This window comes from Xyrauchen texanus, chromosome 11 (genome assembly GCF_025860055.1).
Source record: "Xyrauchen texanus isolate HMW12.3.18 chromosome 11, RBS_HiC_50CHRs, whole genome shotgun sequence".
NCBI lineage: Eukaryota > Metazoa > Chordata > Actinopteri > Cypriniformes > Catostomidae > Xyrauchen > Xyrauchen texanus.
In genome coordinates, this window is record NC_068286.1 from 14,570,329 (window position 1) to 14,595,966 (window position 25,638).

At 38.1% G+C, this 25,638-nt stretch overlaps 1 protein-coding gene across 2 annotated transcripts in view; it reads left to right on the forward strand.

Moving 5' to 3' along the window:
• Positions 1 to 3,732: 3,732 nt before the first annotated feature.
• LOC127651511 (palmitoyltransferase ZDHHC5-A-like) overlaps positions 3,733 to 25,638 on the forward strand; it is a 37,855-nt gene continuing 15,949 nt past the window's right edge. For both annotated transcript variants that reach the window (XR_007971588.1, XM_052137373.1), the window contains exons 1-6: positions 3,733 to 4,066; positions 15,987 to 17,644; positions 21,593 to 21,714; positions 22,059 to 22,216; positions 22,540 to 22,712; positions 23,047 to 23,149. Coding sequence is in view for 1 of the 2 variants with exons in the window: in XM_052137373.1 (XP_051993333.1) it covers positions 17,490 to 17,644; positions 21,593 to 21,714; positions 22,059 to 22,216; positions 22,540 to 22,712; positions 23,047 to 23,149 (711 nt within the window). In the remaining variant the exon portion in view is untranslated. The remainder of the gene's footprint in view (positions 4,067 to 15,986; positions 17,645 to 21,592; positions 21,715 to 22,058; positions 22,217 to 22,539; positions 22,713 to 23,046; positions 23,150 to 25,638) is intronic.

Consider the following 25,638-nt stretch of genomic DNA (forward strand, 5'->3'; position numbering starts at 1 on the left):
GAGGGAAGTAATTGAAATTGCAGCTGTGTGGCAATGCAGTTTATACAGTGAAGAAAACAACCATCAGGCAGACAACACAACACAAACATGCGTTACATTCTTGTGTTCAATACATTTGATGGAGAGATCTCAAGAAGTTTTCTAAGTATTAAACTATATTTAACTTGACATAGTTACCTAAAAATGTTATGTTTATGACGCAACACACAAGCATGTTTGACACAGGTGTATATTGACGGATCCTTAAACAAACCCTCATAATCTCGAACTGATTGACAAATTAATTTGTGAAATGGATTGCTGTGAACTGTATGCCAATGATTATGTTCAATAATATGGTAGTTAACAATACATTGTATTCTAAAACAGCATTTTGTATTATCTTATCAATGATTAACTCTTCTGCCACAAGAATGTAATGCATTTCAATTATTTGAATATCATGTGTTTTGCACCATACTCACTGCAGCAACTGTAGTAAAAATGTGAGCGTACAAGTTTCTTAAGTTGTGATTCGTAGGAAAGGATTTGTGCACCTGCAGTGAAGAATTTGAGAAGGTGTAACTGTTGTGTTAGTGGAAGAGAAAAAAATCTACAAACTCTTAATTTTTGTTTTCTGTGACTTCAAATTTACTGATACACATGTGTGGCTAATCTCTACAACTACAAATTACACTGTCACAGGCGCTCAGTTGATTTGCACCATTCATACATTCATAATTATGATGCATGCACACTGGAATTCATTCAAAGGTTAGCTGCTTAGATGCTTACATCCTTCAGCTGTTACTATGTGATGTGGGCATTTTAAGGACCTTGTGTTGCTCACGTTTCATTTCACTAGTCATGTACAACTGCACAAAAGATCTAATTGCTGGAGCTTGTTAAAGAAATTGTTTACCAAAAACTTAAAATTATCTCATTATTGACTCACCTTGATACTATCCCAAATATATATTTAACTTTTTTTTTTCATCAGCAGAACACATATTAAGAATTTTAGAAGAAAATCCAAACTCTGAGGGGCATCAGTGAAAGTGAATGGGTGCCAAAACTATGAAGTAAAAAAATCAGGGCAAAACAAACTACCACTGTACCATGTTTATATATTGATTTACCAGTGACCGTGCATAACTCCTAAACATATGCTAAAATGTAACATTACACTGTAGTAAAGGGCAGTGTTCCTGATAAAAAATAGACTTTGCTATATTTATATAATATAATTATATAATTATCCATACTAATTATGAACACACACATTTGTTTTTCAGGAGTTTCATCTGGATAAATCCTGAGAGAGGAATCAAGGATGGACGAGGCAAAGTCCGTACGGGGAAAGTCCCCCAGAAAAGATGACATCAGTCAACCCATGTGTTTCCAGTCTACTAAAGAAACAAGGGACTTTATATAAGTCAGTGAACACAGTCATACACACACACACACACACACACACACACACACACACACACACTCATGCTGGTCTACCTATCATTATGAGGACTTTCCATAGACATAATGATTTTTATTCTGTACAAACTATAGATTCTATCCCCTAACCCTCACAAAAAACTTTCTGCATTTTTACATTTTCAATAAAACATTGTTTAATATGATTTTTAAGCGATTTAAATTATGGGGACACTAGAAATGTCCTCATAAATCACATTTCTAGCATAATACCCTTGTAATTACTAATTTGTAACTTACAAAATTGTCCTCGTAAATCACAAAAACACGCACACACACACACACACACACACAAACACACACACACACACACACTGTTTTAGTCATTCATTCAGTCACTTTCTCAGTTATTTACATTATTTGTTATAATATGTATTTATTATTTATATGGCTGAAATGTAAGTTTATTTACCCGAATCAGCTTTGGGCTTTGTTTTACCAATTACCTTCTAATTTTGTACAGATGTTTTACAAGAATGGGTTTTTGCAAATAAAGAGAGACATGTTTTGAGAAGACACTTTGAAGCTGTATTATTTGTGTTAAAAGATTAAGTCACTATTTCAAATGCTACATTTATACACTGTATTAAGAAAAAAAAGTGTTACACATTGTAGTCCTTTTTTCTAGCGGTCCATTACTCAATAGCTTATACAGTAGCATGTAGTTTATTTGTATTGTACAGTAAAATCCTGAAAATATACCTCTTGTGAAAACGTACAAATAAACAGTAATTAACTGCTGATTCTTTTGTCAGTATTTTACTGTAAAGGTAGTAAAATAACAGCTTTATGCTGTATTTGCAAAAACAGAAGCAAACTGTAAATTTCAGCTACAGCAAGATACCGTTAATTTTACAGTAACTTGCTGGCAACCCTGCAGCCAGTTCTTTACTGTTTTTTTACAGGACATTTTTTAACAGTGTATGGCAAGTGCTACAGGAAGCGTGTGATGAAATATCACCTGAGGATCTGCACAAGCTGACAGCTAGAATGCCAAGGATCTCTAAACCAGCTGCCCTGGTTTTTTGATGACAGAAATACTCAAGCCAGCACAACTGGCACTACAACCATCCATGCGAATATCTAATCAGCCAATCGTAATGACTTGTTGATGAGAGAGGTCAACAGAGAATGGCCAGACTAGTTCAAACTGACAAAGTTTACGGTAACTCAGATAACCGCTCTGTACAATTGTGGTAATAAGAATAACATCTCAGAATACCATTCTGTGATGCGGGTTGGTGCTGTTTTGGCAGCACACCGGGGACCTACACAATATTAGGAAGGTGGATTTAATGTTGTGGCTGTTCAGTGTACATATATAATATATTGAAAATAGGTGATTTAAAAGCACTTCAATTTACCAGGGATGAGTGGCGCTTTCATCTCACTGCATTGAGATGGAGGGGGTGTACCCCACCCCACCCCGAAATTTCCGCAATTTCCGCCTATGGTTCCGCACCAGTCTAGAATAAGGTCACAATCATAAAATGCTGCTTTCGCCCCAATTGTTAGGGCCATGGCTATGCAACTTCAGTTGAATTATGTGGAAAAGCGATGTTGCTAGCCTAGCCTATTCTAGTTGACAACACATTTTATGCTTTGACTCATTGTCATTTTGACCATATCTAGGCATTTCAGAGTGTCCATGCTTTCCTGTATATTCCTTAGGAAATGACAGTATGGCTAAACCCAGGCATCTTTCAGAGTGCTTGTGTGTGTGTTGTAGGCTACACAGAACAGTATATTTGTGTTATTTTGTTCTATGAGGCAGCATGACAGATGTTGGTCAGATTTGTGGGATTTTAGAGTGGGGGAGACTCTTATCTGTAAAACTCCTGCTGTCTCTTTAATCCTGTGCTCAAGACAAGCGTCATGTCGGTCTACCTCCCTACCTCTCTACACATATTTAATGTCAATGTGTCACTTTTATCCTTCATTGAGCTGTTTATGTCTGTCAGTTCATTACAGGCTGAAAAGTATTAACAGTATTAACTATGAATGAAGAAAAAAACCCATAAAAACACTGAAAGCCCAACCAATGCTCGCTCTTTGTTTGGGCAGCCCTGTGCACTAGCGCGCTCCTGACAGGTGCCCGTTATGCTTTTTCATCAACACCTGAGATTCGGATGAGTTTGACAAGTCCAGTCAATGCTATCCTGCGTCTTGCCATTGGTCGCTACGCTTTGATTGATAGTCGCTGACGGCGAATGAGCTCACAGGAAGGCGGAGACTTCGGATTCTTCTGAGAGGCTCGTGCAGCTGAGCTGGTTGAAAATACGTAAAACCCGCCGTTAGCTTCAAGCTAAGCTTGCTTTATCAAGTCATGCGCGACAGAATATAGATTTAACGGAAATAGTAACGACTAGCGCGTGGAACCGAAACCGCGAATGGCATTTACTATGTACGGGTGTGTAAAGAAATAAGGCGAAAGCTTCATAATTTGGACGCAGGCTAACAGGCTAAGTGAGCCGTCGGGAGACCCCACCACCCAAAGATCGAAACAGAGATTAAAGTCATCATCTAATCTATTAAAGAGGATAACCAATGTCACACGCACCAATCCTCCAAAGCAGCGACGCAAATGAACTGACAGGTAGGTCGCCAGTGGTATTATTTTATTTTAATGTAAACATTGTTTTAAAAGGGGAGCTATAACGCTAGCTGTCATGCTAATGGTCCTTTCCAGCTGTGTTACAACTTCTCGGTGTGTAAATATCGATTGAACTCTTCCATATTTATTAAATTATCGAAATTTTTGACATGTGAGTCGATTATTCGCCACATCTCGTCGCTGTCAGTTCTCTAAAGTCCAAGTTGTCAAGGTGGTGACCACGGATAGATCTTACATTAACGTCTATGATCAACAGTTTTCAGATAAATATGCGGATTAATCAAAGCCTTTCGCTTCAGTTGCATTGATCGATTAAAGCCCCGTTATGAATCCGCAGCTGAGAATCGAAGTCGCGCGGATTCATGTTGAGGCCTAATCCGATGACAGCCGTGTAGCTGCAGCGAAACACACCCAAAAGATACACACCGCTTCTAAGTAAAACCTTTGCACAACGTGACACTTATTTTTTATTCTTTTTATCTCTTTAATCATCTCACCTGCTTACAATAAGATCACGTTCTTCAGTTCTGCACGTTTTGTATTCACAGGTGAGTCATTAATTTTCATCAGATGACTTGCTATAAATGCCCTGTTATGATTTCAGTCAACAGTGAGTAAAAAATAGCAACCTTTGTTTTCAATTGAAATCATAACCAGGGCCTTAACCAGGTTACTGCAAATCAATGACTCACGTATGACAAAACCGAAACGGAGACTATGTGTTTCCTCCTACCAGATACATGCCTGTGCTTGGATTTAATCGAACGATTCCTGGATTTGGGCCAGTGATTTTCCCAGTGTATTGGGTCGCATAACTAGCTGCCCCAGCTTTCATCTGGTGTGTCTGTCTGTTTTATGATTGGAGTGCAGAGGGGTGCGTCTGGTTAGACTGCATAAGCTATATGAAAGGAATGTCTATCTGTCTGCCCGTCTGTCTATCATTGGAAAGACTTTGATTCTGTGAGAGGAAACGGAGATGTTTTGCTTCACTATCACCATGTGAAGATGGCAGGTAGTAGGTTTCAGTCATTCTTTTATGCTGTTGAACAGGATAAGAAGTACTGCAAGCATGTCCATGAATGAGAAGCGTGTCTGACTTGGAGCGAGATGCTCCATTTCTTTGCAGAGTAATTTAACCTCAGCATGAAATATTGAATGTTCCTGGTCTTATTGGGCTTGATGCATCAGTGCACATTATGTAAAAAAAAAAAAAAAAAAAGTTACTATTTAAAATGCATTTTATGTAATTCTTTTAAGTAATATTTTCGAAATGGGGCTCCGGATTGGTTGGTTGCTTGGGGCCTCAGAAATAATGAGTGTACTGTATTAAACTGTATATAATGCTGAATAAAATGTATAATAATGCTTATTTTATATTTTTAAAAATAATATTTTTGCTAATATTTATGCACCTAACGCTGATGATCAGGACTTTTTTTTTTTAATAGATCTTGAAGGGATGTTTCAAGCTGCTGGCACCTCTCATGATATAATATTGGGAGGAAACTTTTGATGGATTCAGTCCTTGATCATAGTGAAGCAAAAGTGTGCAAGCCCCCTAGAGCAACATTCATGCGTCACAGGATGTGTAAAAATCTTGGCCTTAAAGATATTTGGAGACTTTTGAACCCATCTGGAAGGGACTATATATATATATATTTTTTTTTTTTTTCATCAGTCCATAAGATTTTCTCTAGAAATAAGTCCCTCATTTCATCTGTTGTAAATATTTGATTATATCTTTTCATGTGACAACACTGAAGAAATTACACTTTGTAAAGTAGTAGAGTGTACATCTTGTATAACAGTGTAAATTTGCTGTCCCCTCAAAATAACTCCATTAATGTCTAAACCGCTGGCAACAAAGGTGAGTACACCCCTAAGTGAAAATGTCCAAATTGGGCCCAATTAGCCATTTTCCCTCCCCGGTGTCATGTGACTCGTTTGTTACAAGGTCTCAGGTGTGAATGGGGAGCAGGTGTGTTACATTTGGTGTCATCGCTCTCACACTCCCTCATACGGGTCACTAGAAGTTCAACATGGCACCTCATGGCAAAGAACTCTCAGAGGATCTGAAAAAAGAATTATTGCTCTACATAAAGATGGCCTAGTCTATAAGAAGATTGCCAAGACCCTGACACTGAGCTGCAGCATGGTGGCCAAGACCATACAGCGGTTTAACAGGACAGGTTCGACTCAGAACAGGCCTCGCCATGGTCGACCAAAGAAGTTGAGTGCACGTGCTCAGCGTCATATCCAGAGGTTGTCTTTGGCAAATAGAGGTATGAGTGCTGCCAGCATTGCTACAGAGGTTGAAATGGTGGGGGGTCAGCCTGTCAGTGCTCAGACAATACGCTGCACACTGCATCAAATTGGTCTGCATGGCTGTCGTCCCAGAAGGAAGCCTCTCCTAAAGATGATGCACAAGAAAGCCCGCAAACAGTTTGCTGAAGACAAGTAGACTAAGGACATGGATTACTGGAACCATGTCCTGTGGTCTGATGAGACCAAGATAAACTTATTTAGTTCAGATGGTGTCAAGCGTGTGTGGCGAAAACCAGGTGAGGAGTACAAAGGCAAGTGTGCCTTGCCTACAGTCAAGCATGGTGGTGGGAGTGTCATGGTCTGGGGCTGCATGAGTGCTGCCGGCACTGGGGAGCTACAGTTCATTGAGGGAAACATGAATGTCAACATGTACTGTGACATACTGAAGCAGAGCATGATCCCCTCCCTTCGGAGACTGGGCTGCAGGGCAGTATTGATAATGACCCTAAACACACCTCCAAGATGACCACTGCCTTGTCAAAGAAGCTGAGGGTGAAGGTGATGGACTGGCCAAGCATGTCTCCAGACCTAAACCCTATTGAGCATCTGTGGGGCATCCTCAAATGGAAGGTGGAAGAGCACAAGTTCTCTAACATCCATCAGCTCCGTGATGTCGTCATGGAGGAGTGGAAGAGGACTCCAGTGGCAACCTGTGAAGCTCTGGTGAACTCCATGCCCAAGAGGATTAAAGCAGTGCTGGAAAATAATGGTGGCCACACAAAATATTTACACCTTGGGCCCAATTTTACATTTTCACTTAGGGGTGTACTCACTTTTGTTGCCAGTGGTTTATACATTAATGGCTGTGTGTTGAGTTATTTTGAGGGGACAGCAGATTTACTCTGTTATACAAGCTGTGCAGTCACTACATTCAATTTGAGCAAAGTGAAATTTCTTCAGTGTTGTCACATTAAAAGATATAATCAAATATTTACAAAAATGTGAGGAGTGTACTCACTCTTGTGAGATACTGTATATAACACAGAATGTTATTATTTTATGTTTTAACCCTCTGGGGTCTGAGGGTGTTTTGGGCCCTGGAGAAGTTTTGACATGCCTTGACATTTGTGCTTTTTTCAGTTGCTTAAAAACATATTAATGGCTAAAGTCTGATAACACTGTATTCAGCACAAACTGGGCTACAATAATATGTGAGCAACATGTATGTACAGGTTTGTATTTTTGAGAAAATAATGTTTATGCATGGTTTTTGAAAAAACTAAAATTTTAAGTCACTGAAATAAGGCCATATAACACATACTAAACATGCTAAACATTTGACTTTTGAGAACTGGATCTTGTAGCCTAGAGTTTTGCTACAAAATGATGTGAAAATCATCCTGATCACTCATTCATACAAAACAATATAGTCATTTAACTTTTGTGTGACAATTTTAGAGCTGAATGGTAATATGCGAGGAGGCGTGAACGATCATGAATATTGATGAGATTCACACCTGAGGACACAAAGACCACTCCTCTGGGCCTATCAGTGAGGAATGTGACAGAGAGAGAATTAATGTGAGGAGACTTAATGATCAAAATCAAGTTTTAAGTTAAAAGAAGTAATCTGACTATATATTTTCTTTACATAAAGACTTTACTTAATTTTAGACCTACACTACCATTAAAAGAAGTCTCTTCTGCTCACCAAGACTGCATTTATTTGATCCAAAATACATATGATAATATGCTGATTTTCTAATATGGGCATATTTAAAGTGCATTTTAACCTGAACAGATATTTGCAAGCACAAGCTTTGTTGATGATAACGAGTCAGCATAAACACATTAAAATATAATCTAACATTCATATTATTTTTATATCATATTACATATCATATTTATATCATACAGCATACAATGTAAATAACAACATTTACATGTAACTAAAACTTGCCTATTAGGACATGTCAAACTTTGAATCCTGTCTGGAAACAGTCCCACTAGTAAAATATGTACATGTTTATATAAAATAGCTTGTCAGCTAATGAAAACTAAATGACTTACTCGTTTGAAATTGTATCCTCTGCTGGAACAAATCTCTCTTCAAAATACAAATGTCCACCTCTTCGTCTGAGAAAAATGTTAACTCTTCCTTAATAGCCAAGAGTTTGATCGCCTGTGTATCGTTACAAGCACGCAGAAAAGTTTAGTTGTGTTTGTTTACATCAAATCTCGCAGTCGGGGGCGTGTACTTTTCCCTTGATCGCCTCAGCACATTAGCGTATGAATGGCGCTCTGCTGGTGGGTGGGATCACATTACAGATAATGAGATGGACCGGTAAAAAATGTACATCGCTTTGTTTCAAACAGATTGCATTGCAGGAGAATATTTGTTTTAAATTTGAATTGTTTTATTTAAAAGTAGACATTTTAAGCTTTCTTTAGACATATGTTTCATGTTTGTGTGAGAAGAATTCGCGGAGTTTAAGTTAATTTTAGTGACGTGTTTCTGAAATATGATCGTGAACACAGAGACTGCTGAAAGCTTACCCTTTTTATTTTATTTATTTAAAAAAAAACACAAGGTTTTGATGTTAATATGAGTGTACACAAAAAAAGAAGACCCTCTATAGTTTATAATCATGTATTGATTGTATTTATATGACCATAAATGACGGAGTATTTTAAGTCTATGTTACTGCTATGTGAAAAAAAAAACAGCAAAACGCGCCGGCGCGTTTGCCGACCCCAGAGGGTTAATCTTAGATGTACAGGCTGCAGAGTTGTGGTCACAATGAACTGCTCTGTGGAAATAAAGCAAACTTAACACAGAGCACCTCCTGAGCTGAGATGTCTGAGGTCCTTTGCAGCACTCATAAATGAAAATGTTCTTGCAAAAAAATTCAGAAGATTGCAACAAAGAATGAGAACCTTTTACATGCGTTCCACGAGACTGCACAACTCTGTACAAACAGTGTGTCATACATGTGCATAGACGGCTTTTCTGTCTTCTGTTCTTAATACTATAATATAGTGTGTTTCTTCAAGCGCGTGTCTATGGGCAAATTATTTGTAATATTAATTTAAAAATAGTAACCTAATAATAATTAAATACATTAATGGGAAAACGAGCCAAATATCATAATGTCATCGTCAAAGGCATCAGATATTGGGGATCACTCTGACCATTGTCGATCCCTGAGATCATCATCTATTGGCACAACCCTATTACAGATGATTGTACTAAATATAATGTTTAATAATGCTAAGGGTTGATATTTGATAGTCCTCCTGATAATGCCAAGCTGATCAGAATTATTAATATTTCTATTCTGGTGTCATCATTACCCTCTGCTGGGCTGATTTTTAGTCCCTCTTCGGATTTGAACAAATCCTGAAAATAGAAAATAGAATCGTGAATTTAGTATTGTATATCAAACCAAATCCTTACACTGTTCATCATTTCAAATTTTTTTTTAAATATATTTTACAAAAATACAGGACATTTAATTTTGTTTATCTGATTAATAATATAAGATTAATTGATGTAATAAAATATTGTTTGTTGCAGCCCTATACACAATCACTGATGAGTGAAACCTCAACATTTACCAGCCAGTGGCTATTCACAGACATTTTTAGTCACATTACACAATATTTGGTATCAAATGTGAGTTAATTTCTCGCATTGTAAAGGGTTGCAACTTGGAGTAAAAATCAATCTTGGGGTTTAAGAGTTGATATTAAGACTGTTTAAATAAAAAATCTATGTTTTTACCCTGTCCTAATGTAAACGTGTTTACAGAGGAAGCATAATTTCATAAAATAATGGGTATGTTCCAAAACTAAATGAGCTTCCTCGCCTTCTATGACAGCATCCTTATTGAAATGATGCCTCAGAAGAGAGCGGTTTGGCGGCAGCTCCACAAATCATTCAAATAGCACTCATGTGCAGCACACAGGACACTCAACTCGCAACTGATTTCAATGCAGGTGACACAAGAGAAATTACGCTGTCCTCTAATGAGCCTAAATATGGTTTTGTGTCCTAATAAACTGTTATTTATTTAAGCTTTTTTCAGTATTGATTGGATTATAAGTATTTTTACACTGATCAGCCACAGCATTAAAACGATATACCTAATATTGTCACCTCGTGCCACCAAATCAGTGCCAACCCACATCTCAGAATAGCATTCTCAGATTATATTCTTCTCACCACAATTGTTTAAAATGGTTCCCTGACAGTCAGTGGGAACTAGTCTGGCCATTGTCTGACATCTCTCATCAACAAGGCATTTCCATCCGCAGAACTGCCTCTCACTGGTTGTTTTTTGTTTTGAAACCATTCAGAGTAAATTCTAGTGCCTGTTGTGTGTGAAAATCCCTGGAGATCAGCAGTTGCAGGATTACTCAAACCAGCCCATCTGGTACATTTTTATCTTATCCAAACATGTGGCAGCAGTGTATACAATCATTCAGATATGGGTCAGGGGCTTCATTTCATGTTCACGTCAACCATCAGATTGGGGAAAAAATGTGATCTCAGTGATTTTGACCATGGCATGATTGTTGTAATGTTATATATGAGGTTTTCTGTAACTGCTGATCTCCTGTGATTTTTACACACAACAGTACCTAGAGTTTACTCAGAAAGGTGCCAACAAAAAACATCCAGTGAGCAGCAGTTCTGCAGATGGAAATGCATTGATGAGGGAGGCCAACAGAGAATGTCCAGTCTGGTTAGAACTGACCAAGTCTACTGTAACTCAGATAACCGCTCTGTACAATTGTGGTGAGAAGAATTTCATCTCAGAATGCCATTCTGAGGTGCGGGTTTGCGATGTTTTGGCAGCACTAGGGGACCTACACAATATTAGGCAGGTGGCTTTAATGTTGTGGATGATCGGTGTATAATCTATATTTCTCTTGCTTTGTCCGCCATCTTGGATTTATTGTTCCAACAAGCTCATCACGGTGCATTCTGGGATCTTCTACACAGGGAAGGATACTTACGATGCTACCTTTTAAAATTTGGCAAAAACAAGTTATCTAAAAGAGGAAGCATAATTAAGAAACCTACCTTTTGGAACAGCCTTCGTTTCGGGAGCGTGCTTGTGATGTCTTAAAATGCTGCCTCCGGAGGACGCTCACTAGGTTTTGGAACAGACCCAACGTATCATTGTGGTGAAACAATGCTGGACATTGTTTAGAGAGCCTGGGGCTGTCATTAATACAGATGTGATATTATTGGACACCTAATAAAATCTGTCAGGCATTGGGGACATTCTGTGCCTTACTTCATAAAACAATCACTTGCCGTTGTAGCACCTTTTAAAGTGCAGCCTTCTCATATGTAGTAACAGTAGCCTCTTCCTGGAGGTGTTGGTTACTGTATCAAATTGCTATTCTGGATTGCACCTTCACTCCATTCAAAAATTTATGAGAACATTGGTCAACCATCACCTTGGCCTAACTGATGTTACTTTAGCATCTTCCTGGGGGGGTGAAATCACTTCACACACATTCAACAAAATTGGTGACAATACACGCAAGAACTAATGTGGGTGATTTCTTCTCTACCTTTTCTCCTGCCTTGTTTAAACCTTCGCCAGGCACCACAGAGTTCCTGCGTGTAGATTTCCACAGCCCAAAGTTTTTAGTCAGTGTCAGGTGCACTCACAGCTGTGCTTATGTAAACAAAGATGTCTCATGTGCACCATTTCAAATTGGGGAAAAGATGAATTGATACTTAAATTTCAGTCTGTTCCTCACACAACACTACCGAATGGCTTTAGAGAAATTTCAATATAAGGCACAAGTGATCAGGTGTGGTTCTGGGGGGTGAGGTGCCCCCCACCCCCCAAGTGGTCTTGCACAGCCAAGCAGTTGGTTGGGCTGTCACGATTATAACAATTAATTAAAATGAATTGTTATACAAATTGTCATACTTCAAGTGTATGTGTGCTTAATAGTCATACAGTATTCAATTGTGTTATGGTCTTGTTTGGGTTGTCTAATTTCTTATTTATTTCCACATTCTTAATTCATATAATGAGGCCTTATATTTACCTAATTTATATTATACGTCACAACTGATTTAGTAAAAAGGTCTCCTCTCTCATGGATTGATATGTTTATTACATTCAGCCAACAATCAAATCTTCAACTCAGTGACTCAGTCTTTGATCCTGCCAATGAAAACTTTACACATGGCCCAAATTTTGACAGCAAGATTAAACAGGTGACCTGAAACCCATCATTCGCTCCACAGAACTCTTCACTGAAAAACACATGTGTAAATGTGACAATTTTGGGGGAAATTGTGTTAAGAACGTTATTTATTTATATATATATATATATATATATACACACACACAGTGGGTACGGAAAGTATTCAGACCCCCTTAAATTTTTCACTCTTTGTTATATTGCAGCCATTTGCTAAAATCATTTAAGTTCATTTTTTTCCTCATTATTGTACACACAGCAGCCCATATTGACAGAAAAACACAGAATTGTTGACATTTTTGCACATTTATTAAAAAGAAAAACTGAAATAATCACATGGTCCTAAGTATTCAGACCCTTTGTTCAGTATTTAGTAGAAGCACCCTTTTGATCTAATACAGCCATGAGTCTTTTTGGGAAAGATGCAACAAGTTTTTCACATCTGGATTTGGGTATACTCTGCCATTCCTCCTTGCAGATCCTCTCCAGTTCTGTCAGGTTGGATGGTAAACGTTGGTGGACAGCCATTTTCAGGTCTCTCCAGAGATGCTCAATTGGGTTTAAGTCAGGGCTCTGGCTGGGCCATTCAAGAACAGTCACGGAGTTGTTGTGAAGCCACTCCTTCATAATTTTAGCGGTGTGCTTAGGGTCATTGTCTTGTTGGAAGGTGAACCTTCGGCCCAGTCTGAGGTCCAGAGCACTCTGGAGAAGGTTTTCGTCCAGGATATCCCTGTACTTGGCCGCATTCATCTTTCCCTCGATTGCAACCAGTCGTCCTGTCCCTGCAGCTGAAAAACACCCCCACAGCATGATGCTGCCACCACCATGCTTCACTGTTGAGACTGTATTGGACCGGTGATGAGCATTGCCTGGTTTTCTCCACACATACCGCTTAGAATTAAGGCCAAAAAGTTCTATCTTGGTCTCATCAAACCAGAGAATCTTATTTATCACCATCTTGGAGTCCTTCAGGTGTTTTTTAGCAAACTCCATGCAGGATTTCATGTGTCTTGCACTGAGGAGAGGCTTCCGTCATAAAGCCCCGACTGGTGGATGGCTGCAGTGATGGTTGACTTACTACAACTTTCTCCCATCTCCCAACTGCATCTCTGGAGCTCAGCCACAGTGATCTTTGGGTTCTTCTTTACCTCTCTCACCAAGGCTCTTCTCCCCCGATAGCTCAGTTTGGCCGGACGGCCAGCTCTAGCAAGGGTTCTGGTCGTCCCAAACGTCTTCCATTTAAGGATTATGGAGGCCACTGTGCTCTTATGAACCTTAAGGGCAGCAGAATTTTTTTTGTAACCTTGGCCAGATCTGTGCCTTGCCACAATTCTGTCTCTGAGCTCTTCAGGCAGTTCCTTTTGACCTCATGATTCTCATTTGCTCTGACATGCACTGTGAGCTGTAAGGTCTTATATAGACAGGTGTGTGGCTTTTCTAATCAAGTCCAATCAAACACAGCTGGACTCAATTGAAGGTGTAGAACCATCTCAAGGATGATCAGAAGAAATGGACAGCACCTGAGTTAAATATATGAGTGTCACAGCAAAGGGTCTGAATACTTAGGACCATGTGATATTTCAGTTTTTCTTTTTTAATAAATGTGCAAAAATGTCAACAATTCTGTGTTTTTCTGTCAATATGGGGTGCTGTGTGTACAATAATGAGGAAAAAAAATGAACTTAATTTTAGCAAATGGCTGCAATATAACAAAGAGTGAAAAATTTAAGGGGGTCTGAATACTTTCTGTACCCACTGTGTATATGTGTATATATATATATATATATATATATATATATATATATATATATATATATATATTCGAATCGGAAAGACGTGAGGCTCCTGGCCGAGCATGCGGAAAATCGGCTAATTCCGGTCCCTGGCCGGTCGATCGGTGCATCTCCATTTTAAATGTATATATTTGATTTACAAATGTATTACATTTTTTGCATAGATTGATGTAGAGAACATTTTGTCAGAACCTCTAGTAAATTGTTACTTTGTTTAGGGCCCTTATGTCAAGGTTTTGTACATCACTGAAATAAGAATTTCTCTTCAGAATCGTGATCTTTATTCTAAGCAAAAAAAATCGTGATTCTCAAGTTAGTAAGTGATGTGTACACTAAGTGATAATTAAAAAGAAAAAGAAAAAATAAACAAAATGGCCTTTTAATCACCATAAAATGTTTAACCATGAATGGAACCCATCCTCAATAAACAAGACTGGTAAAAGAGTTGCTAACTGAAATGTCTAGATCATGTTGAACTAGTTAAAGAAAAGGTAGATCTTGCATTTAAAAAAAAAAAAAAAAAAAAGATGGGCACACCTTATGTAGCCAATCTCTGTCAGCTTGAATTATGTGTATGTGTGTGTGTGTATATATATATATATATATATATATTTTATTCTAGATCTGCTTTTGGTGTCTGTTGGCTTTAGATATTGTTTGCACAATTGTTTTGTTGTTGTTATTCAATCGTAGAGTGCATCTAAATTTAGGCTAATGAATCCATTTTAGCCAGACTTGACTTCATATTAACAATTATGCAATTTTAGTTAAATAATTTTTCTGATTAATCGTCAGAATAATCGTTAGATAACTCGATTACTAAAATAATCGATAGTGACTTCCCTTCAACTAGCCTAATATTTAGCAAACTATAAAATTGTTACAAGAATATCTGAATTTTTACAAATATTTCCCCAGCCCTAATGGACACCTGTTATTACGTCGCCACTCTTTCTTTAGCATGTGCACACGCACACACCAGTGTCTGTGTGCTCTCACAAAATCAGACAGTCATGATGCTATGCAAACATCCAAACATTACCTTTTGTTTGCATACATTTGATAGTGAAAACTTATGTGATGTCATAGAGAAACTGGTTTGGGAATGCCCTACTCATGTCCTTTGTTATTAAGAGCAGTTTGTTTATAGCTGTGGGAGAGTCGTTCAAAGGTGGAATGCAAAAGAGGAGAGATGTGAATATATCAAATCAATTTGGTGAGGTACGTGGCTAAAAGATGTCCTTTCTACTTGATGAAATCCTGAAGAATAAAACATGCTTGAACACCCATACACAAGCTTGCACATTTATACTGGAATGAGCGAACCACTTTTGAATTTTTTTTAAAAGAAAACCATTTCGAGAGTTTTTGTTTTTGGCATTTAACTAAGTACATACGCATGGCTCATGCTTCACTATGGACTGTGATGCCACTATTTTGGATGATTGGAAATTAGTTTGAAAGTAGCTTAATGACAGTTTCAAAATGTACAAATGTTTGGCTATAATTATATACTGTAAACAGTGGCTGGATGTATCTGAATATTTTAATGAAACCATAACTTTTTGTTGACTCAGAAGCCAAATTTTCTCTTTTGTTCTTTTCAGATGGAGTTTATACATTCATAAGTACAGTCAAACACGCCCTCTGAAAAGGCCCATCATTGGATTAAAATACAAGTGTGTTTTCACCCTGCGTGTGAGTGTGCATGTGGTCTGCTGAAGGAAGTGAGGGCATGGCTCAAGACACTCCCTTGAGACCACGTCCCCCTGAGGTCCTTATGTAATGCCTCGTCATCTGCTAATAGCTGGACCTGATACACTCACACATAAGGATTCCCTAAAGTGTCCCATCAAATAAATGTAAGATCTGTTTTTCCATTGCCTCCTCTGCTTCCCTGTTCCCCCAAGCCCCACACACTCATCTGAGCATCCTTGGATTCTTCCTTTCGGAGTCGTTTGGCCAACCTGGATCAATTGCCAGGAGAGTTAGTGGGTATGTGTGTGAGCTAAGTGCTGATTTTTCACTTCTCTTTTGTCTCTGCAAGCTCCATCAAGAGAGTTGTTTTTGCTAGAGCATCTCATTTTAGGCCTCTGTTGTTGGAAAGCCATGCAGGTGTAAGCTTAAACTGGACTGTTTTTCATTGCTACCAATCACCTGTGCATCAGCAATGCTTCGACTTAAGAGAGAGACACTTACTATCCTATTTCTTGAGGTGCAATGTAGCACGTGCTGGTTGAAATGAAGGAAAGACATTTTTACATTTTCTGATAGTGTGGATGGTGGGGGAAACGGCTTCAACTGAACGGTTGTGAGTGCCAACTAATTCCCTCACTATTGCGGCTACCTTCCAAACTGAATTACATTTAAAACTGAAAACAAAATTCTCCTTCCTCCTGTTCCTCACTCTGTCTCTAGCTGTTGCATTGTAATTTATGTCTTGTTTTTTTCTCTCTGGCCTTTTCTACCTCTCATTTCATGCTGTACTGCTAAATCTTCAAAATTGTTTATTTGATTTTGTAAATTTGTAAAAAATCTGTGTAATTTTCCATTTATTAAGCAGTTGTAAATCAGAAATTCTTTTTAAGCTTTTTTTGTCGTTTTATTTTCTTTCAAAGCAAATGTTTTTACAGCACTTATTTGAGTTTTTCTAAGCCGTTTGAGATGAGGTAGTTCCTTTTTTGCTTTCAGATTGTTTTTTTTAATAACTGACCAAAAAAACATATGACAAACTAAAATAATTTGTGCTATTTTTTGTTTTGTGCTGTACTTTATGTATATTACCATATATTCATTTTTTAATATTTTTAAGCCAGAGAGTCCAATCCCATCTTCACATTTTAAATCAAGAATTTGCAAAAACTTTTCTTTTATTTACTATTCATTATTTTCTTTCTTTTTTTTTTTTTTTTTTTATTTATTTATTTTTTTACATTTCTGCATTTTATCACTCATAAGGAGGATAATTTGACTGAAACAATGCTCATGTTGTGGCCTTTTTATATAATGCTGAAAGGACAACAACTGCTCCTTTAGTCTATACATTTGTGCTGTCTCTACAACAAAAGCACACACACAAACGGATCATTTGCCTTCCTGCTCCCTGGGTTATGCCAAGCATCAGCATGAGTGGGGGTGTGTCTGGACCCACATCCCCACCCCACCCCACCGTTCCATCAAAACCGCTCAGGCCTAGTCGCTATGTGCCGGTCTCCGCGGCAACTGCCTTCCTGGTTGGAGCAACCACACTCTTCTTTTGCTTCACGTGAGTACACACACTTTCCATTTCATACAGGAATAAACATTTTAACATTTGTGCTGGAACACTGATTGGCTAATTTTATTCATGTTGGTGAATAAAAGTGCATCAAAAGTCATGGCGTTGCACAAAAGATAACTTTCTTAGATGTACAAAATTATTTTGCCTTGCTTTACAACACAGTCATGTTTTCCTTTGCTATTAGTATGGCTGCAGTGTCTGTTGATGAATACTGCCATTTAAAATAACATTTATTACCATATTAACATCTGAACGCCACCTTTATTGCATACCACTTACAGAGTGTTAACATCAAGGGGACCCTGCTCATTATGCTGACTTAGCCAGTTTCTTTTAATAGGCTAACACTACGTTATTGCTGGTGCTGTTCCAGTCGTGACTGAAGTTTTATTTGATCGATGTTACTTGATTTGTGGGGTTTGTTGTTGTTTACCATGGTGGTTACAAGAGATCCATTTCCTGTACATGACATAAACAGCCCATCACTGTAAATAATATAAAACACCCAAATGGATTACAGGGTTGGAGATTTAGCCTACATTTAAGCAAGTATATCACTAATAGTGGCCCTAAGCCACATGTTGGTTTGCATTTATTATTTGTATACATTTTACGTTTTTATACTTGGACATTTTTATTTGAATTATCTTCTCTCATAGCAACCATGTCAGCGCAATTGATGACTTCAAATTTGGATTTTTCTCTCCAGAAAACCCATCCTATGGATGCATAAGACTTGGAATATGCATTCCAATGTCACATGGACTGCTTTTATGATACTTTAGGGTCCTCTTTTAAGCTTCAATGACAATTTTCATATATTTTTTTTTATAACAGTTTTCATTTTTACATATCATTTACATATTATTTTGCCTATAATATGATCTCTGGATCATCATACTGAATATCTTTTATCCGCTGAGATTAAAAATAATGCAATTCATGCTGTTCTCTGCTGATGAAATACTGATATTGTATCAGCTTCTTGTTAACTTAATATCCACTGGATTCTTTCAATTGTGAACTGTGAATGGAGCTGTAACACACCACAAATTTCCAAAAGACCAAATCAATTTGAGCTTGTAAAATTCAAAAGCTGGGCAAGTGTAAGCTGTAAGCCGAAGGAATGCATGTCTATGGTGAGCTAAAAAAAGAAGAGAAAAACTCTTCCAATTGGCGCATGAAGGAAAATGTAGTGGCTTGAGTCAGATGCTGTGTCATGTCTGTTCATTCTTGTCATTTCCCCCCTCTGATATTTTGCTTCTCACCTACCCCTCAGATTAAACACTGAAAAGCAATGAAACATCTGCCATACAATGCCACCTCTTCTCTTCCAGCCTTTCTTTTCATTTCTCTGTTCCCCCTTTTTTTTTTGTCTGCTCCCTTTATTTGTAACTTTTTAAACATTGGGTCTATTCCAGAACACCGTGAGCTGCATCGTTGTCTCCTGTTTACATAGGCAGCTGTCTTCTGTGGCAGCATCATTTCTGAAATAAAGACTCATAAGAGACTGACACCAGCTCAGCATGGTTTATTCTTGGATCACGTACCCGGAGAAGGATGAATACAATACTGCCTTAGAATTTGTCCAGAATTAGATATATTGGGAGAAGGTATAATTAAGATACCTAACTTTTGGAAACCGCCTTCATGCCGTGAGCGCCTATCATTCCTAAAAATGCTGCTTTTGGAGGCAGCTCACAATGTTTTGGAATAGACCTATCGTCTGCTCCTTTTAAACATTTCTCTTGAGCCAACAGTATTGTTACACTTAGTCTCCCAAGATATAGTATATGCATATGGTCATATGTGTCCAAGGTCAAAATTAAAACTCGGCAAATGTGAGTGAAAATTAACTTAAGTAAAACAAGTGGAGTTACTTGCCACTTGACCAGTAATTTCATTTGGAAGTACAATACAATATATGGTTTTAATGAAATTGTGAGAATGATGGCTGTACCCTCACTGGTATGATGTAATCAAATACCTACAGTACAAACTGTCTTGTAAAGTAAACTTAATTGACGGTTGCTACTTGAATGTCTTTTGACTTTTACCTCAGAATTCCTAATCTTTTTCTCATATCTCAGATTTTCTAATATCCATCTATACTCATATCTATTTTTTTCCTCATAACTTGCCTCCTTATACTTGATATAGTTTTCGTAAAAATGTATGTCTACATATGGGCACAGCGGGACTAAAAGCTACAGAAAGTCTTTTTTTTTTTTTTTTACCAAATTGTTTACTGTTTCCAGGAGTGTTGGTTATTCATGTTTGAGACATTAAAGACATTACAGCTGATTATTTTGTAAAGCTGCATGGAACAATGTCTATTGGGAAAAGCACAAATTATAAAACTATAATGATGCTAAAAAAAATATTTGACTTATGTTAAAATAAAATCTCAATCTTCTGTCTTTGTACTGTCATACAAACGACTGATAGGCTGTGCTGAAGCATTTTATCAATCAGAAATTAGCACTATTCTTATACAAGTAATAGCCAGCATCATCCAATCTCTACCAACCATGTTAAAATAAAATTATACATTATAAATTCTGAATCCAAGTACTGATTACCATTGTCCCAAGTCTGCCAAACAAAAGTGGTCCAAACATCATCTGCTGCCTTAAACTAAACTTTTGGTCAGATGTTAGGAGTGAATGAACTTGGCTGCATAGGAAAACTAAAGCTCCCCATTTAGTGAAGGACTTAACCTTTAGTGTGCTGTCTGTCTGCACTGGTCTCAGAACAGTTCAAAATGCACCTTATTTCCAGCCTAACACCATATAAAGCCTCTGAAAGCAAATTGATTCGCAGTGTGATGATGCACAGTAAATATAGGATTTCTAATGGAAAAATAGTCCGTTATAGTGATCATTGTGTTTAACAGCATGCTGTTTTGTGATAAATTGCTAAAATTTTTAAAATAGAATATCGGATGAAACTAGAGACTAATCTTTTGACTCAAATGGATTTCAATGTAAAAACTTAATTGGGTTTCTTACCAGATGTAGTTTTGTTGGCGTTTCTACCATAGACACACTTCCCTGAGATCAATGGCTTGATTTGTCGTCACAATACTCTGTGCTTCAAAAGTTGAACACTTTACTGATAGCCCAGAGTGTCCTGAACTGAGATCAGTTGGTTTAAATGATATTAAATTATGCATGGTGTATAGCGAAGACAAAACACACAGTCCGCGCAGAAGGAAACGGGGTCGCATTAGGCTAGAATGCCTTAATATCTTGATGTGTCACCACCTAGATTCACCGTTGGACATTTGATGTTGCGAGTGACACAATCAGTAAGTTTACACGTGCAGATATTATTGAGCTGCAGTCGGTTATTACGTTGTCAAGCTACAGTCTTCATCCATCTGTCCAAGTATGCATGACAAAATTGTAATCGAATGTTTGAAGGAAGATCATCAGCTGAAGAAGGGTTGATGGCTCTTATGCGTCACTGCTGAGTCTTTCACCGCATTCGTCCAACACTGAGGCCAATTGAAGTCGATAAACCTGTACATGCTTGAAGAAGCCAAGCTACAATTGCATTGTATAGGTCTGTTAGTCCAACTTCACAAAAATCGGCTTTGTACAATTTCAGTCTGACATTTACTTATTGTCTTTGTTTGACTGATATCAAACTTAATAATGACTGTCTCTGTCACAAACATGCAGAGGACAAAGCAGTTCAATAATCCCATTGTAATGGGAAAACAATATATACAGTCTCATGGCCTTAAAATGGTTATGACCATAATTCATCTGTCATTTGCAGTGATTCCCCCCCCCCCCCCCTCCAAATCAGGATTCTTAAGCACACTAGCAGACTCAAAGTAATATTAATAATACTCGCATAGATTTTATGTGATTTCAGACCGGAGAAACTGGGAGAGATACTCATTCAACCCTCTCTCTCTTTCAGGTGCCCTTGGCTTTCGGAGCAGTTTTCAGTCGCTGTGCCTATATACAATGGCATTATGTTTCTGTTTGTGCTGGCCAACTTCTGTATGGCCACCTTTATGGATCCCGGCATCTTCCCCAGAGGTAGTGAGACATAACGTTTAGTATAATGTGTCTGTGTGCTTATGCTTATCGCTTTAGCGTCTGAAAAAAAAATTATAATTGTCTGATACTATATGTGAAGAAAAACTGTTTAAATTCACTTGTTTAGTTACTACTGTCTGAGTGCAGTCAATTGAGAAATTGAACAGTGGGTTTTATTTATTAACTTGGAATCTGTGTGGTTTTGGTCAGTGAATACAACAGTTCGTCCATTTTTATTAATAAAATGACATTGTTAAACTGAATTTTAATTCCATTTTAGGGAGAAAAAAAATTATACTCTGGTGGCAGGTATGTTAAACTGTGTATGTGTATATGTTTTGTAGCTGAGGAGGATGAGGATAAAGAGGATGATTTTCGGGCTCCTCTTTATAAGACGGTGGAGATTCGAGGCATTCAGGTGAGGATGAAGTGGTGCTCCACCTGCCGTTTCTACAGACCTCCTCGCTGCTCGCACTGCTCCGTGTGCGACAACTGTGTGGAGGTACACACAAACACACATACAGAGATCTTATTCATAGAGAGAAATTGTTTTCAGCTGAAATTGGAATATATGACTTTTATATGACAATTCAGTTTATATATTTTTCAGTTTTTTTGAAAGAATAAATCTTCATTAATCAATCTGTCCTCTCATGCTCTTGACTAATGAAGGCTCAATTGATCGATTCTTGTTAATTAAGTAGAGAAGTTGCTTGCATTGGACAGCCTTAAGCTTATGCTCATGCTCTGTCTCTCTCTCTCTCTCTCTCTCAATCATGATGCACACCCACAGTCTCCAGTGAATTGCCCTTTCTCTTCACACAGGATTTTGATCATCACTGTCCATGGGTTAATAACTGTATCGGCCGGAGAAACTACCGTTACTTCTTCCTGTTCCTGCTCTCTCTGACGGCTCACATCATGGGTGTGTTTGGCTTCGGCTTGCTCTTTATTCTCTACCACACCCAGCAGCTGGACAGTGTCAATTCAGCTGTTACGTATCCTAACATAACCATATTATTTTTGTTCTCACATATCTGATAAGTCAACAAAATCAGAATTTACCCCATTTACTTTCACACAGCTGATGTGTGTAATTTCTGTAACACCAGCTCTGGCTCCACGATTCAAACAAGTAAAAATAAATGTCATTGAATATCCTGTTTCATGCTAAAATAATCCACATTGCTGAATTCAAAATGGTCACTTTAATATGTACAGGATGTTCCTTTTAATCCGTGTATGAGACAAAAACTTCAAGTTAGAGCTATAGTTGTTGACTAATGTGTGTGATGTTTAAACCTTGCTGTTGCCTCCTTGACCCTTGATCAGTATGGCCGTCATGTGTGTCGCTGGTCTTTTCTTCATCCCAGTTGCAGGCCTCACTGGTTTCCATGTCGTTCTGGTGGCAAGAGGCAGGACCACCAATGAGCAGGTTAGTCGCAAGTTGCGTGTAGAGCAAAATGATTGACATACGCAATCTTAATCTTCTGTTGCCGTGTTTGTTTTTGCTGTCCTAAAAAGTAATCATGTTGTTGGTGGGAAAACTAGGATTAAAATCCCTATTAAGCAGTTTTATAATCCAAGAAAATGTAACTTTAGATTATAATCTAATTTTAATCCTCTTTCCAAATCCGTCTCCTCCTTTCTTTTATGTCTATGTCTCCTCTTGATGTTTGTGTCTGGACTGAATTTGTTGATCTTTTTATATTCTCTACGGCTGGTATTAAGATGCGTTTTTGGTGATCTGATCACGTTTGGTCTGCGCCAAATACTAGGTGTGCACTGATCGATCGGCCACTGATCTAAATTTGCCGATCTTCTTAAGTCTGTGATCAACCGATTGTGCTTAGAATCAGGGCCGATCTTTTTTGCAGCATGCAGGGAATCACACATACAAATAAAAAAATAAGGGATTGTCCTATATTTAAAGATAAAACGATGTGTCCCCTATCGAATCGATACCGGATGCGATTTGTCCTGTATTTAAGTGTTAGGGGCCAGGGGCCGTTGAGTCGTGATAATCAGATGTTTGGTTGAGCAATAGAGACCGTTTGAGCGATCATGAGCACTTTCTGATTCACTCCCTTCATTATGCTCACTTGCGGTGTCAATCAAACATGTGATCGGATCAACCAAGATGCATCTTAGTACCAGGTGTAAAACAGGGTCATAGTATCACACTTTTTCTTTTTTCCTAGTGTGCCTTTTTAAACTTTTTCCTCCGCCTTATCTCTGCTCATTTTGGTGGATTTCTGACAAGGTACGTTTGCTTCGGTCCAAAACCGAGTGCGATTGTTCGTTCTGAAGCGTCATGTGAACAAGAACGCAAATTCCCTTATGGCGTTAAAGGGATTAAGAGAAAGCGGTTTAACATGTCTAAGTTGTAAATACACTGGCTTATGTGGCCATGTAACCACATAAGCAGTGTTCTTTACAGGTTTTTGAAGAGTGTGCATGTGCGTGAACAGACCGGATAATAAACGTCATGGGATGGAACCCAACAACAAGTCAACACGGCATTAAGAATTCAGCATTTCTGAGAATACAGTGGAAAGCACCTACATTATAATGTATGCCTATTTTATACAGTACTATCCAATGTAAAATGTCCACTGTCCCTCACATTCGTGTGTATGTGCTCGTACATTGGAGGAATTCTGGAGTTTTATGTGAGGAAAACCGATTATTGCAGCGCAATTCCGTTGCAGGCCACAATGGAAACAAACACAGCAACGACTATGGAATATCTCTAAATAAATTAGAAACAGAATAAAGTAGCAAAGTCTTTCTCGGATGCCATGTGTGTTATTTCTCCAGCGTCTCTGAGAAATTATGTTGCTGTGGAGAAAGCTGCTTACTGACCGAACCGTATTTGGAAAGCTATGAACTCAGTGTATGTAAATACATACACCTATTTCAAACCTTAAAGGGGTCATGACATGGGTTTTTTGTTGTATTATTATGTTCCCTTAGGTGCAATTATAGTATTAATATATTTTTTTTTAAGAAAAACTTTGAAAATCTAGTGATTTATGACCTTTTCCCACCCTGTTTCTCATCCTCTGATTCAAACAGTCTGTTTTGGGGGCGTTTTCCATTTAAGACTTCAGTGTTAACGCCCACTGTTATGATTGGCTAACGTCAGTGCCTATGTATCAATTATTGACGCCCCCAGCCAGAACAATATGCAAGTAAACTAAGTAAAAACACTGTGATTATTCATAATGAATGAAATTGCGTTTTAAAAAGTAGTTTAAAGTTTAAAATAGATTACTTACAGTTTGCGTCGTCGTTGTTCCCAGAATAGTCGGCACGGACTTATCTTTGAGCAACAGTTTTCTGGCAAAGCCAGCATCATATTGAGATTTGTTCTCAAAACAGTCATCCTTAAAATGTACAGAACAAATGCTTAAGTTAACACTGCCGTGACTGGGACGTCCGCAAAAATTAACTGCATCCATTTTTCCCTGACGTCTGGATCTTTCGGCAGCTTATTCAGAGGTTTTGTTTGACCACAGCCAGGAACAGCACATCTGTGTGGCATCGTAATTTTCCTGTGCACAAGTAGTCTCTGTCAGAGCTCGCTGTCCATCGACTGAACACTTGTGAGGCGCACGGCGATACTGAAATGAGCGTGAGTTGTCTTGCGCTTAAAGCGTAGTTATCTTGTGCTGGAGGCGGTCATATGCAAACGCTGGTACGTCACTTCTAACCGTCACGTCACTTCTAACCATGAATCCAGAACGAGCTGTATTTTGAGCTTGATTAAATAAATGATTCGTTTAGAATGGGGAGGACGTCTTAAAATATTAAACTTGCAGGACGCTTTAATGATACAAAGACCTCTTATATACCAAAAGATCAAGGCAAATTTGGTTTCTCATGTCATGACCCCTTTAAGCAGCTTTCTTGTTGTAAATG